This window comes from Gracilinanus agilis, chromosome 2 (genome assembly GCF_016433145.1).
Source record: "Gracilinanus agilis isolate LMUSP501 chromosome 2, AgileGrace, whole genome shotgun sequence".
NCBI lineage: Eukaryota > Metazoa > Chordata > Mammalia > Didelphimorphia > Didelphidae > Gracilinanus > Gracilinanus agilis.
The window spans coordinates 584005788-584022698 of record NC_058131.1 but is presented as its reverse complement, the minus strand read 5'-3'; the positions used below and the strand labels follow the sequence as shown (position 1 = coordinate 584022698).

The 16911-nt window shown below is 36.7% G+C and overlaps 1 protein-coding gene across 3 annotated transcripts in view; it reads right to left on the bottom strand.

Annotated features, from left to right (window-relative positions):
* Positions 1-16911, bottom strand: part of PCSK6 (proprotein convertase subtilisin/kexin type 6) — a 266121-nt gene that overhangs the window by 150794 nt on the left and 98416 nt on the right. For all 3 annotated transcript variants that reach the window (XM_044665405.1, XM_044665406.1, XM_044665407.1), the window contains exon 7: positions 3919-4091. In XM_044665405.1, coding sequence (XP_044521340.1) covers positions 3919-4091 — 173 coding nt within the window. The remainder of the gene's footprint in view (positions 1-3918; positions 4092-16911) is intronic.

Sequence of the window (16911 nt, the reverse complement as noted above, 5' to 3'; positions counted from 1 at the left end):
ATATTCCAATGATTTTAATATTTCAGAAAGCAGAAATCAGAAGCACCTTTGAGGGAAATTGTTTGGTTCTATTCAAAACTTCTCTACTTTTCAAAAATGATGAGAACACAAGCTGTTTAAGATTCTGAATACCAAATCTTTTTTTTTTAACCTTTTTTTGGGAAAAATAAATTTAAAAAATCATATTGTTTGAATTTTCTGCCCATTTGTTCATCCACTAAACACTTACTGAGTATCTAATATGTACAAGGAGAAGGAAACAAACACTTATTAAGCACCTACCATGTGTTAGGCACTGTGCCAAGCACTTTGCAAATATTATCTCATTTGAGCCTTACAACAATCCTGGAATGCAGATGCTATTATTATACCCATTTTATAGTGAAAGAAATTGAAATAGAGAGAGGTTGAATGCCTTATTTGGAATCACACAGCTAGTAAGTGAGTGAGGGTAGATTTGAACTCAGGTCCTCCTGATTCCAGTCCCAGAGCTTTATATACAGTGATCCCTAGTTGCTTCAACTGTATACAGGGACTATGGTGAATACATTAATAGATAGTATAAAGAGATTGAATGATTCAAAGCCAAACCACTTCTGCCTTAATTATTTTGATGTTTCAGGTAAAAGAATATGTGTAGGGGCAGGTAGATGGCCCAGTGGACTGAGAGTCAGATGGAATCAGGAGGACCTGGGTTCAAATTTGGCCTCAGATACTTCCTAGCTGTGAGACCCTGGGCAAGACACTTATACCCTAAAACCTTGCCCCTGTCACTCGTCTGCCTTGGAACCAATAAACAGTACTGCTTCTAAGATGGATGGTAAGAGTTAAGGGGAAAAAAAAGTTGTGTCTTTTTAAAAACTGTTTTTTAAAAAAAACTTAAAAAAAACATTTATAGGAACCTAATAATTTATCTAATGTTAGAGTTTGTAAAAACTTTATTACAGGTCTTGAAACCAGAGAGAATGATTTTCCCTGAAGTCTTACAACTTTATATGTTTATTTCTATACAAATGAGAGTAGGAAATTAAAACATTAAAAATAATGCTTCCTACCTAGGAACTGGAATCAGTACAGGAGCTACCCCACTGTGAAGATTAATCTAAGCTTTATTTTAAGATTATTTAATTCCTTTTTACCACAAAATGTCTGATGCAAATAAGCTTACAGATTTCCAAGCTTGTTGAATGAAAGATTACAATGTTTTCTTATAATGACTTTTATACATTTGCTAGTGAGTTTTTTACGAAATTGCCGAATTAAAAAAATTGAAATGCTATCTATTGCTGCAGTTGTGAATTTATACAAATATGAATGTGGTTTCCCTTTTTTTGTCCCTCTATATATTTGATCTCATAAAATTACAAGTCTATTCCACTGAGAGGTTGTCTGAAGAGTCATGTACAGAGGCCCTGGGAGCTGAATTCCCAGGCTTAGTCAATCATTTCTGAAGCACAACAAACAGTTATCCCTCAAAGGTCAAGATACGGAATAGAGACAGAACAGTAACTAAGGGATGTTTGCTTCATTAAATAAACCAGGTCAACACAAATATTTTCATTCAGTAATTGTTTAAGTACTCACTATATACAGAGGACTTTGGGAAATCACAGAGAATCATATAATTCCTAAGTTCAAAGTAATATTAGAGATCTTATCTGACCTGATTTAACAGATGAAGAAACTGAGGCACAGAGAGGTTTAAATGATTTACTCAAGATCATACAGCTATTAAGTGTTTGAGGCCAGATTTAAACTTGAGTGGTATCTTGAGTTGTGTGTGAACTGGATTTACATGAGGCAGACTTTCACAAAGTTGTTGGCCTCTCTTCCAGAGTCATTAAAGTCCAGTAGCAGAACAAAAGTCAAGATGATCAATGATGATCCAGGATGCAATGGATGACTTTGGTATCTTCGATGTTTGACCAGGTGCTAAGCAGTCCTCAGTGCCTGCTTTAGTCACCTTTGTGGTCTTTGGAACAAATTGTTCTCATCTGCCCATTCTGCCAGGGGAAGTCTTTACATGTTTGGGATAGACATTCCCCTACCATCAGTTACTTTCAACCTGGTTTGGCCCATCTGACAAAGACAGTGTTGCTGGGAAATACATAGAAATGAGGATGATTTATGTGGACTTATTTTGTATTCAGCAACTTTGCTAAAATTATTACTTATTCCAACTAGTTTTTTAGTTGATTTTCTAGAATTCTCTAATTATACTATCATATCATCCACAAAAAGTGAGTTTAGTTTCCTCACTGTCTACTTTAATTCCTTCCATTTCCTTTTCTTCTCTAAATTTCTACAGCGAGCACTTCTAGTACAATTTTAAATAATAGTAGTGATAATGGGCATCCTTGCTTCACTCCTGATCTTACTGGGAAGGCTTCTAACTTATCCTCATTGCAGATGATATTGCTGATGGTTTTAAATAAATACTACTTATTATTTTAAGGAAAGGACCTTTTATTCCTATGTTTTCTAGTGTTTTCAATAGAAATGGGTGTTGTATTTTAAGACAGTGTTCCTGAGGTACGGCTGTTATTCATGCTACAGCTTATTAAGATATGCAGGTGAATGTTAGGTGAAAGGTGGACACTAAAGGGGATGAGCAGCCTTGAAAAGGGTTCAGCAAGCCATCACACCAGAGAAACTAGTCCTCCTGAATGCCTTGTACACCCCATTTAATTACTTAATGGTCTTAGGACATCTGCCAAATCTGAAGAACCTCTGATTCCACATAGGTAGGTCTTTTCATGCTATAAGGGAACAGGATGCCATATCAACAGAGCCTGAGCCTGTTCATTAAAGGTGACCTGGTTTGAGTCTTAGTCCCCTGGGTACTCTGGGGGATACTAATCCCATTACACAAGGTTACCTAGTGGCAGCCCTGGAATTAGAAACCAGGTCTCTTGACTTCCAATTCAGTATCTCACTAGAAGAAATAAAGTATGTACAGAAGCTTAAAAAGCAGAAATAAGGATAAAAAATGGAAAGAAAAATTGATAATTGGAGCTGAGCCTTTACTCCTCTGATATTTTATTTTGTTTCTTCAAAATGTCTTAAAGAAAATAAATATGAAACCTCTAAGTCCCAAAGTAGTGATCATCCATAGCAAGAGGGAAGAGGCAAGAGAATGTAAGACTTAAAGGCAAGTCCTGTTATAGTCTTTGCTCGATTCCTGAGCCCTCAGCTTTGCCCAAAGTAGCTATTTAATGAATATTGGCTGAATTGAACTCATACCCCTCTGATTGCTGGAAGTATGGAGTTTGCCTTATGAATATCCTGATTTATCTAATTGAAGTATTTACTTTAGAAATCCTAAATATTATCTTAATGTAAGGGAACTAGAGTGAATCAAGCCCAAGCACTCTACTTTTTAAAGATGAGGTAACAAAGCTAGAGATGGTAAGAAACTTGTCCAAGCTCATATAGGTAGTAATTAGAGTTTAGATTAGAACAGATCATCTGACTCCAGATCTAGCACTTTTTCACCATACTATACTATACTGTACCACTGTAAAGAATGGGCATTCTAAATTATAACTTCCTACTGATGCTGGGGCTGCTAATTGAAAATAACATATTGCTGAGATATTTTTAGGTCTAAATAGAAAATTCTCTGTGTGAGTAATCTTGGAGTAGACACAAAAATCCAATGTTCCTCATTTTACCTATATACTATATAAATATAAATAGACACTCACACACATATCAATCTGTAACCTGAATTTAGAGTATCTCTGTCTGAACTTCTGGGTGGCTATTTTGTAAGACTACAATTACACACCTGCTTGCACTTCCACACAGTATGGCAGTCAAACTTAATGGGGTTATTTACACCGGAGACATTTAAATCTAAACAAAATGAAATACCATCAACAGGAGAGCTATTCTCCAGCACACTGTTCCCCACACCTTTTTAATGCCGTACTCAAAAGCTTGTTTGGCCAAGCGGCCAGGACCATCTACCGTCTTCCCATCGTCATCCGGCCCCCAGCTCGCGCTGTAAATGTCAATGTAATTGGGTCTGATGCCAAGTGACTTCGCTTCGACAACATCTGTTACATCGCCATCTAACATACGAATGCCTAAAAGCACAAAACAACATTAGACGTTAGTGCTTCACGGCTTTTATGAAAGTGCAGTGATTACAATCAAAGGCCTTTGTGAGAGACTGTGGCAAACGGAAAGGCTTACTAAGTCCCAAATAGCTTAAAACAATGACATTGTGTGTACCCTAATGAGTTCTCTTTAATGAATTTTTTCAAAGTTATTTTGGAAACCTTTCTTTTTTCTGTGCAGTGGCAGATTTGTTCCTGGATGTGAAAGAATTAAAATGGCACCTCAGGCTACACTGTAAAGTATTTCTAATATGAGAAAGAAACAAATAAAGCAAAACAACTTCAAAATTTATAAGCTGGACTATTTCCCCCCCCCCCATAAATGGATGCTGATCAAGTTTTACCTTTTACCCCCAAACTCACAGCTCTCATATCTATAAATAGATGCAAGGACCTTTCAGTTATTTCAACTGATATCAATTCCCCTCTCCATTTAAATTCATGATTAATCAAATTGTTAATTTTTACACCTGGAAAAATATTAAGTCATCTTCTCAATTTTCTGATAGCAGAATTCAAGGAATTATCCTCGGCTACTGTCTTCAAGAAGCTTATATTTATTAGGGGAAAACAACTTATATGCACCTTTATAAGCAAACACCAAACATATACAAGATAAATGCAAAGTAATATGGAGAGGGGAGCACTAGAAATTGGGAGGTAGGCTCAGGAAAGGACTTATTTAGGAGGGGATACTTGAACTGGGTTTTGAAGGGAATTAGGACTTGAAGAAGTAGCATTATGATGGGAGCATCTTTCATTAATGGTGGACGCAGTAGGGCTATAGCCTCTGGTAAAGTCCCAAAACAGAAGATAGAATGTTGTACATGAGGCAAAGCAAGCAGGCCAATTTAGTTGGAATGAAGAATGTGGAAAAGGGAATAAGCCTGAAAAAGTAGATTGGAGCCAGATTGTAAGAGGTTTTAAATGCCACAGAGAAGTGTTTTTATTTGATCTTTAGGCCAAAGAATGCCACTAAAGTTTTTTTGAGCAGGGTAATGACATGGCCAGGTCCAATCTCTAGGAATGTTACTTTAGCAGCTGTGTGAAAGATGTAATGGAGAGGGGAGAAATGAACTTAGGAGAATAATTAGGAAGCTATTCTAATAGTTCAGGCAAGAGGTGAGAAGATCTAACCTAGAGTAGTAGCAGGAAGGATACAATAGATGTTGTGGAGGTAGAATCAATAAAATTTGGCAACTTATTGGATACTGGGGGTAAGTAAGAATAAAGAGACAATTATGACTTCCAGTTGTGGAACTTGAGGACTGAATGGATAGTGGTGGCCTAGACAGAAATAAGAAAATCAAGAAGGGTAGTCTTTGGATGAAAAAAAGGAAAGAGTTCTGTTTTGGACATATTGTCCAAAGATGGCTAAAGGATATCCAGTGTTAATGTCCAGTGGGAAGTTAGCAATGGGGTATTAGAGCTCAGGCAAATGGGTAAAATGAATCTAAGAGGTAGCTACATAGAGATAACAGAATCCAGGTGATCACTAAAAGCAAGGACATAGAGAGGGATGAGGAGGTCTGGAATAGAACGTTGGAGTATGGAGTATACTGTATAAATGGAGATTTTGAATCTTTGGACTTCATTCCCCCAGAAGTCACTTAGTATTTCCCCAAATTTCCTTTAATCTCTCCTGTGCCTCCATTTTTGTGTGGTCACATTATTGTTTTATAAATTCTGAAACTCTTCCCTCTTCCTCTTCTTGATTGAGATGATGGCTTAAGTTAGTTAGCTCTCTTTTAACTCTAGTTTTTTATTTTAATAAATCTTATGAATAGAATTTTGAGTTATTATATATTAATTTTAATCTTCGCAATACATATGGGTCAGGACACCGATGGTGATAATCCAGAAAAGAAGACTAAGAAGGACTAATCAGACACAAAGAAGAAACAAGAAGAATAAAGAAAGAACAGCTATGAAAACCGTAATAGGAAAGAGCATCTAGGAGAAGAGAATGGCAACAGGCAAATCTCAAATGCTGCAGTGGGGTCAAGATGGCTGAGACTCAAGATAAGGCCAATGGATCCAGCCATTAAAAGTACATTAGTAACTTTGGAGAAAGTAGTTTCAATTCAGTGAGGAGATAAGAAGTAAGAAGAGAGTTAGTGGAGACATGGAGTATAAATAGCTTTTTGTAGTAGTTTGGCTATGAAAGGAAGATGCAATAAAGAATAAAAACTGAGGAAATGTAGGGCTAAGTGAGAGGTTTTTGATGTTGCTGCAATTATTTTTAAATGATAGGGGATTCCCGAGTTTGCTTGTAGGCAGCAGAGATAGAGAGAATTAGAAATGAGATGAAGCAATTATGTGGGGTGGAGGGATTCTTGAGCAAAGGTATGAATGTGATGGAGGAGATGGAAAGAAGTAAGATCAAAAGTACATACTGGCCTTGGTTGGGAGATGGGCTGCCTCTTCTGCAGACTGAAGGAGGAGACAAAGGGTTTTGAGATGTCGAAGAGGAAAGAAGAGTAAGTTTATGGTGAATAGCTTCTATTTTCTCAATCAAGTGTAAGGCAAGATTCTCTGCTCAGAGAGATGAATGAATAATAATTTGTTTCCTGTCCATCAGAACTTAAAATCTTAAGCGATTCAATAGACTGGCTTTTTAAGCATCCTAGGTACCTCACCTAGATGTTCAGGTGTAGAAGCTTAACATACTTATTTCAGAGCTGTCTGTGATAATGGATTCTTCTATGAAAAGAAATTTAAATTTCAACCCTATAGAAGAGTTAATGAGCAAAGATAAATGTTTTAAAGGAATTTAGACTAAAAGAAGCTATCTCACATGTAAAATGTTAAAATTTCCTAAACTTCCTATCTAGCAGGAGGACTAATTAGCTTAGAAAGTGAAGATAGAAATTTAAGGGTATTAGTGAGGAAGGCATATGTAATATCACCAGAGAACAGAAAAGAATGCATGAGAGGCAGTATAATGGATAGAGTAATGGGTTTGGAATCAGAAAGCCTGATTTTAAATCCCAGCTCTGTTAACTATTTATCTATGTAGTCTTGGTCAAGCCACTTAGTTTCTTTAGCCCTCGTTTTCTGAATCTATAAAACACAAGAGTTTTAGATGAGATGATTTCTAAGGTTGCTCCTAGTTTTTAAATCCTCTCTGAATCACTAAGAGCTTAGGCTTAGCTGTCCTCAACAGTGGTCTCCAAACTTTTTGGACCACATGACCCTTCAGTAAAACATTTTTGAGCACATATCTCAAATATGTGGATATTTTATTCATAAATTACATGCAGATAGTACTAAACTAACAATTGTATACATTATAAAATGTAAACAAAAATAGAAATTAAAAAGGATGAGATAAATGTGAAATAGCATTTGACTCTAGAATCAATAGGGAGGCCCCTGGAATTTATTGCCAAGGATAGTGACATGGTCACACCTATGCCTCTTTGGAAAATGGCCTGGAGTAGGGAAGAGAGACCTAAAGCAGGAAGGTCTAATTAGGAAGCCATTGCAAGTCTAAATAAGAGCTGATTACATGTTAAGTATAGAGTGGTGGCTATGTTGAGTGGAGAGAAGAAAAGGTACTAGAGATCTTGCTTTGGCAACTGATTGGATAAAGAGGAGCCAGGAACTAAAGATAGCATTGTGGTGGAAGGCCTAGGAGGCATAGTGGCAATACCCAATAGAAATAGGGAAGTGCAGAAGAGAGGTGAATTGGAGGTTGGGATGGGGAATAATTGTAATGAGAGCAGTAACTGAAATCACAACTCATTCATACTTGTTCATTCTGTGGGACTCATGAAGTTTTACCCAAAACAAAAGATGAGTGAAGCTTTTACCTCATTACTCCAGAGTGAGAAGCCTGTCCTCCAAGGGCATGATCTAGGTGATCTAGGGGACAGTTGTAGTGAGTGCTTAACACAGGGGTAGGGCAGGGTGGGGGACAATGACTATGGAGAATGGGAAAATGTTGAGGAATAAGGGTAAGTCTAGACTTGATTGAGATAAGGCCCACAAATGACTGGGGGAGGGTGGGATCTGACCAATCTTCCCACCTTCTCACTGGTTGATTCCCACATCCCTTGGGGGAAAGGTTATATCTCCAGTAAGGTCTAGCATAGCCCCTATTTTAGAGATCATTCCTTAGAGGATATACATAGCTATCTTCAATAACCATGTTCCTGAGAAATTATCTGTTAATTAAATCCTATTTTCCCATTGATTTAAATTATAATTCTAAAGATGCTCTATCTTCATTTCTGATTGATATTCAATTGGCTGTAGTCCCTAACACATTAGTTTTTAAATCCATCAGCCCTCTAGCCACTCTGTCAAGTTGTAGTTAATGATTTGTAAAAGAACATTTAAATGGATTCTGTGTAGAAGATACTTGCTATTTAAAGAATTCCCCAAAGAATTCATTTTATAAAAAGAAAAAAAGAACTCCCTAAACTTATCAACTTTAGAAATTCACATTTTCCTCGGGATATCTTAAATGGAGCATGCTATAATGCTTTAGAAGCAGATATATAACTTTATTATGCTGGGTTCTCCCAACCAGTGAGGTGAATGACTAGTCCCTAGAAATCCTGACAGCCTTTAAAGGGTCTGGGGAGTCCAGTAAAACATGGGTCAGAGTAGCTGGAACATAAGTAAATCCAGACACCAGTCACAGTTCTCAATTCCTGGGCTTTCTCGATGAAAAATTCAAATAGATGGTAATGTTACTTGAAATGAATTGTGAGGCAAAACTACGACAAAATAATACCCAAGGCCAAGGACAGAGAGACATCATAAGTTCAACAACAGTGCCATGGGCCATTCGAAAGGTGTCAGCCAAATTGCTCATGACTTGTGATTGAAGATCAAACTAAACCCATTAGAAGAATAATCTTTTTATAGCTTGGAGGCCTTGAAAGAAAAGAAACAGGGCAAATAAATTTAACTTCAGGATCATCATTTTTCCTCCCAGTACACAGTCATTTCCTCACCATTTTGGGAGCTGATTTCAGATTCCTGCTACCTTGAGCATCTAGGCTCAAATGGTTAGTCAGTCTATAAAAAGTTAATTTCATTTTTTCAGGTTATTAAGATGATATGACATATTTGATACTGCTTCTTCAGGTATCTGCTCCACAGGAAACTTTCATCAACTCTGGAAGGAGAATCCTGTCTACCCTTATTTGTATTGAATCCTTTGTCATGATTAGGTACAGTTGTTAATAGAACTCCAAGAAAAGAACTCTCTTGGAGAAAGAGAGCTTGGCCCAGAATCTGATTTAGTCATGATGCTAGGTCAATTGAAAGTTCACTGGATAATCATATCTGGTTAAGAATTTGGAAAATAATTCACAAGCACTTCATCTTGAAGTCCAGGTAAGTAGGCAGGCACTGAATGGGACATGAAAAAAAAAACATTCTGAAAGAGAGCAGTAGGCTGAAAGAACTGTGGTACATGTTAGTAATGGAATACTAGTGTGCTATAAGAAATGATAAGCAAGATGATTTCAGAAAAAAGCTGGAAAGATCTACAGGACCTGATGCAGAGTGAAATAAGTAGAACAGGGAGGACATTGTACACAATAACAGCAATATTGAATGATGATTATTTGTGAAAATGTGGCTACTCTCAGCAATGCAATGAACTGGTACAATTCTGAAAGACATAACAGGGAATGCTATCTACCTCCAGAGGAAGAACAGTGGAGTTATCTTTTACATCAGTGTATTTATGGTTTTATTTTGGGGTTTTGGTTATGTTTAAGTGTGCTCTTACAACAGTAACCAATATGGAAGTGTATTTTGCATAACAATAGAAATAAATTTAAAAAAAAAAAAGAGAGACAGTAGGTATTAGTGAGACAGCAAGTTCTCTCATATGACTTCTCTTCCTGGGACAACAAAATGGGAAACAGCTACCATGTCCTCATTTTCCTGGGTAATACTGCATTACTGTTGCAGCAGAAACTTCATATCAATTAAAATGTTCTTGACATGTGCAATTTTACTAATTTTTCTGTTCATACAAAGAATGGTGTTTGCCATTTATCCAACTATGTTCAAAAGATGAAAAGATAGACTCATAGATTTAGAGCTGAAAGGGATTTTAGAGATCATTGAATCTAATCTATTTTTACAAATAATACCTTTTATATTTTAAGATGTGCAAAGCATATTGTGTTATCTTCTTTGATCTAAACAATAAACCATAACACAGGTTTTTATCATTATTTCTATTTTATAGATAAGGAACATGAGGAACAGAAAAGTTAAGAGGCCTGCCTAACATCATACAGCTAATAATTGTCTTACATATAATTTAAACTCAGGGAGCAGCTAGGTAGTACAGTGGATAAGAGTTGGGAAGTTCAAATCTGGCCTCAAATACTTCCTAGCTATGTAATTCTGGGCAACTCTCTTAACCTCATTTGCCTACCCTTTGTTTTTCTGTTTTAGAGAGTAGTCTTGAAGACAAAAAAAATATGATTTAAAAAATAATTTAAAGTCTCGTCTTTTAATTTTAAGTCCATTGCTGCATAACCACCTATGCATGGAAGGAAATAACTTTGAACACCTCACCCTAATCATCTGGCCTATCTTTTCTTCAAGATAAATCCATTCTGGATTGATTTTCACATTCGCTAAATCTCCCTTTTGTGGAACTACTCAAAAGTATACCTGCTATCCACATGAGTCCCCAAAAGACCATGCCCATGGACCACCAAATCTATCTTAGATTATATGGCTCCAAAAACAGTGGGGCCAATAGGCAGAGTATTGAAAATCCATTGCATTTGACTTTCTTGTATACCGATATACAACCTATCAAAGCAAAAATATCAGGGCAGGAGCTTAAATATAGACCAATCGGCTGATCTACCGATCACCCAGACTTAATTCTAAATTACCTGTTATAAAGAACCATCTTGCTGATTTTTTATGCATTTTTGTCATAATAAATATTTTTGAGCAAGAACAAATAGCTTTCAAGGAACATCTAACATATATAGAAATATAAAACTGAGGCAATTTACAAATATCTCTTCATTTTAAAATGTTTGATTGATGCATCTTTTTTTTTAAATTTTTAATTTATTTATTTTTTAAACCCTTAACTTCTGTGTATTGGCTCCTAGGTGGAAGAGTGGTAAGGGTGGGCAATGGGGGTCAGGTGACTTGCCCAGGGTCACACAGCTGGGAAGTATCTGAGGCTGAAATTGAACCTAGGACCTCCCGTCTCTAGGCCTGGCTCTCAATCTTATTGATGCATCTTAAAGCATAATTTATTTGGATTTTAATGAAGCATATATTTTCACAAACAATAGTGACAAGTTGCCAAAAGAAAAGACAGATATTTTTGAGCAAACCTGCTGTTTCCATATTAGTCATTTGGGTTTAAAATGATCAGGAGGAGACAAATGGAAGAAAAACAATAATCACTTCTTTAATGAAAGACCATTTCTTGTCCACTTCAGGTACAAAAATAATTTGGACAAATCATTTAAGTAGCAAATTGATTTTAAGTTGTTGCCTGGACGAAAAATTCTTTTCAAGGTAATAGAGCTTACCAGCATGATATTGTAACCATAATTCAAAAGTGAAATCCTAGAGACAGCTTTCATAGGGCAAAAAATGTTGCCATTAAATTATGTGGAAGATGGTATTTCAGAGCAACTCAGGGCTTTGTGTCTCTGGCTGATTTTCGCCGAGGAAACCTAGGATGATATTAAGATGATTCTTTCTCAACAGGAAATTCTAGTCAAGTTATGAGTGCTCTTATTGATCAAAGAAAGAATGATTCTGATATATCTCACTTTATGTAAAAGGAACATTGAATTTAGAGATAGAAGGAATGTTAAAAATCATCTAGTCCAAATAACATCTTATAGTTGAAGAAACTGAAGATGTAAATTTAAATGACTTGCCCAAAGTCATAGAGCTAGTAATAGAAGAGTCAGGATTCAGGACAAAAACTTATATTCTAAAAGTAATTCTCTGCTTAATAAATTGCCTCTTTCTTTTCTTTTCTTTTCTTTTCTTTTCTTTTCTTTTCTTTTCTTTTTTTTAAGCCTTAATCTCTCTTAGAATCAGTATTGTGTACTGGTTCCAAAGCATTTCAGTGGTAAGGTGTAGGCAGCAGAGATAAGAGATTTGCCTAGGGTCACACATGTAGGAAGTGTCTGAGGTTGGATCTGAACTTTGGACCTCCCATCACTAGGCCTGGCTCTCAATTCACTGAGCCACCTAGAAGCCCCCTAAATTGCCTCTTTAAAAACTAATATCTTTTGTGAGTATTTACAAAACTAAATTTTGGTAAAGACTATCACATCTTAAACATACTAGGAGAGCTTGACAATTAAAGGGGTATTTTTAAGTAGGGTAAAGAACACTTGAACTCAGATCTTCCAGATTTGAAGAGGGATTTATAATGGAGAGAACACTTTTTGGGGCAGCTAGATGGTACAGAGGATAGAATATGGGGCACGGTGTCAGAAAGACTCATCTTTCCAAGTTCAAAACCAGTCTCTGCCATTTACTAACTGTGTGATTCTGGGCAAGTAGCTTAACCTTGTTTGATTCAGTCTCCTCATCTGGGGAAAGACATGGAAAACTACTCCAATATCTTTCCCAAGAAAACCCCAAATGGGGTCACAAAGAGTTGGACATGACTGAACACCACCACCACTTTTTGTAAAACAGACAACCCTTTTTTTTTTTTTATAAGATCAGTAACAACTTTATCTTAATTTGTATAAATTCAGATTTTCATATGATGGATTTAAATGAAGCAAGGCATATCTACAAGCCTACTAAATAGTTCTTGTCATAATAGGATTTCTTTCTCTTTTAAAATATTTAATTTTTCCCTAATTACATATAAAATAATTTTTGAAACTCATTTTTTAAAATTTTGCATTCTAAACTCTTTTCTACCCTCCATCTCTCACTTTCTCACACCTCTTCTCTCTCTGTAACATAGTAAGGAATTTGATGTAAATTTATAAGTGCAATCAGATCAAATCTAGAAATCATTGGATTTCTAGAGGAATTTCAGAGACCATTCAATCAACCCTCCATCCTTTGCCATCATGTTCACTGGTGATAACCAGGGGCCCAAAGAGGTAAGTCCCAACATTATAACAGGGGGTAAGTGGCAGAGATGACATTTAAATACAGGTCTCCTAACTCCAAATCAACTAGCCAATCAATCAGACAATATTTATTAAGCACCTACTATGTGCCAGACACTACACAAAGCCCTAGGGAGACAAAAAAAGAGGCAAAAAAACAGTTACTGCCCTCAAAGAGATTACAATCTAAATCTAGTGTCTCACATGACAATGATTCCCCACACCCCCTCTCAAAAACTTTCTTAAAAATTAAAGTTCAAAAACAATAAAAAAGAAGAAAGAGGGAGGGCCAAGATTTTCCTCTAATAAAAACTTGAAAGTACAGACAGTAAAGAATTTGAGGGAAGGGGGAAAATGCCAGACCCACTTTTTGTTTACTGAGTCGTAATGCGTTTTGCCTACAGCCAGGGAAAAGCAATGCAAGAGCAATGAATAGTGGCAAATAAAATTAGATTGTCGCTTTCCGAGTGTGACAAATAGGCTTCCCCCAACAACTTTTGCTCATTAATCCCAAGTTTATTTTAGTAAATCCTCCGAGAATTGCTTTTCGGAGAAAACTACAGTAGGTTCTACTCATGATCAGTAGCTCTACGTAAAGTGAGGTTTGAGGTTTTTTTCCCCTATGAAGTTGCTTAGAAACGTTACAAATCTAAAGGTTTTTGTCAGTTTTTATTGTTGCTAGAGACAAAGTGATCTCATTTCCTCTAAATATGCACACACATCACAACACTCATTTGAAAAGGCAAATTAAAAAAAGGGCCATCGCTGTGGCTTCCAAACCTGTCAGGGGATATTTGCATTCATATTTGTTATATGAAACGCCTGGGAGATAAGCTGTTATCCCATCATAAATTGGAGCCAGAGGAAGCTTCTTGTTGTTCCTGCCTCTCTCTAGCTGGTTACTACATCACCTCCTTCCAAAGAAGAAAAAGTAACTGGAATTTATTCAATTTATATCAGTGTCTTTTCCATTTGGTCAACTTATTCTCCAGAAAGAAGAATGGCATGGGGAGGTAGGGTCAGCTTCAGAGTCAGGAGGACCTGAATTCAAATCCCACTTCTGACATATGTTGCTTATATGGGCTTGGGTAAGTCATTTGGTCTCTCATTGCCTCAAGCAACTCATTCATTAAGATTATAAAGTTGGAGAACATTTGCAAATTTTCATTGGAGGGGGACTGAGATATGACTCCTTTATTGATAAAATCACAGGCACAAACAGACAAAAACCCACACAATGTGAGGAGAAATCAAGCAAGGTTCCCTAGATCCCAGTTATGAAAAGGGAGGCTTTGGAGGGGAGTCACATAGGGTGGGGCCCAAGGATGGGTTGCAATCTGCATGGCTGGAGGAATGACATATGGATGAGATGACATAACCATTCAGATATTGAATATAGATGAAATGCCTTCTAATGGGATCCTCTGAGCACTTCATTTTCTCCATTTAGGTCCAAGGCAAATATAATGTGGCTAGGTGGTACAAGAGATAAGAGTGCTGGACTTGGGGTCAGGAAGATTTGAGATCAAATCTAGGCTCAGATATTCATTATCTGTGTGACCTTGGACAAATCATTTAACCTTCGCTGCCTCAGTTTTCCAAGTGTAAAATAGCAATGGTAGCAATTATCTACCAGGATTGTTGTGAGAATCAAATGAGTTAACACTGCATTTGGAAAGTGCTTTGCAAACCTTAAGCTCGGTGCAAATGTTAGCTATAATCATGATAATAAAATAACAATAAATTATTATTACCTTATGATGCATTTTGCTTTACGGTGGCTACAATTATAGTATTTTTCTAGTGTACTTTTTACATTTATAAGATCATAGATTTAGAACCAGAAGAGACCGTAGAGAATATTTAGTTCGATCCCTTTATTTCACAGTTTAGGAAACTGAGCCCCAGAGACATAAAGTTACTTGTTCAAGGTCACACAAGTAGTAGGCAGCAATGACAGGTTTTGGGCCTAGGTTGTCTGACCCCAAATCTGGCCCTCTTCCTACTATCCTGTGAATTTGTTGTATCTGAATATGAGCTTCCTTATCTGAAAAATGAAATGTTAGAGCTCTGACATTCACTGATTTTATGTACTTATATTTATGGTGATGTAGTAGGGAAAAACACTAGATTTGGAATTAGAAGATGTGAGTTTAAGCCTCAGCTCTGAAACTCTGGAACTTCTGATGGATCATTTAACCTCCCTGAGGCCTATCAAACAGAGATAACTAGATCAGAAATATTCATCTCAAAGGATTATTGCACTTTTCAAATTATAAGATACTAAACAAATTTAAGTTACTATTGCAACCTATTTCTTTATCAAGTAATTTTCTCCAAGGTAGGTGTATACCTTTTTAATATGATCAGCTGTGGATCATCCTTCTGCTAATTTATTTATTTGTTTGTTGTCTGTTTTTGCTTTGAGAAAATTTAATGTTATATGTAATGAGGATCATCTTTTATATAATATGAATTTTAAAATTTTTTAAACTTTGTTTATCTTTCAATAAGAATAGCACATAGCTACAAAAGAGCATCATATATTTTTGTATGGTCTGATAGCATACCAATTCACTATCCTGAACTTCATATATGAATAAAAAGAAAAGTATTTAAGTGCTTACCATATATCAAGTACTGTGCTACTCACTAGGGATACAAACAGAAAAGGAAGACAAGTCTTTGTTCTCAAGGAGTTCATATTCTAATAGAATGAGACAATGTAGAAGGTTTTGATGGAGAAGTCCCATGGTTCTTAGGGTATAGTAGGAAAGTAGATGCTACTGCATCATCTTTAATGTCATTTCCACTGATAAAATCATATCAGTTCCTAATGTTTAAATTCGTGCCTACAGAAGAAGGTGACAAGTAGCATCTCCATGAAGGCTGATTCCCAGGATGATGTCTCCCAGGGCTGATCTGAAAGCAAGATCCATGATCTGGGGGATGCTGTCACACCTAGGGCTCCTGGGGATACCTGCCCATTGGTGATGGTGAAGGTGATTCTATCTACACAGTGATTTCTTCATTGATGGCTATGGGGCATGGACTGGAAGCAGGCCCTGCTATCTCTATCTGGGTCTGAGAAGAAGTGGTGGTGCATTATCAACAGATCCTCAGGGGTTTACAATGTGAACACAATGAATGAAACAATATAGATTATTTTCACTAGTCATGCAGATATGGCATAAATCTATTTACTGAAAAACTCAGAAATGACAGGACCTATTTTAAGTTCTGCTGAAATCTGAATTTGACTTTGCCTTCAGTCAGTATCACAAGTGAAGTGGGTTTTTATCCTTCCCTCCAAATTAAATTTCCATTTTTTTCTTATAGCAAAGAATACAAGGTAGGAGAAACCATATAAGGATGAAGAACTGCTCAAGTAAAAAAAAACACAAAAAAGAGGTAAGACTCTAGAATAGTGATGGCAAACCTTTTAGAGGGGTGGATGATGTCCTCAGGCATGCATGAATAGGGGAAGGGGAGCAGCCTGACCCCACATCCCTCTGGCTTTCTAGTAATGAACTCTGGCAAACTCTGTGCTGGGACGATGGTGGGAGTGCCCACAGAGAGAGCTTTGAGTGCCCCCCTCTGGCATGTGTACCATAGGGAAGAAGAAGAAGAAGAAGAAGAAGAAGAAGAAGAAGGAGGAGGAGGAGGAGGAGGAGGAGGAG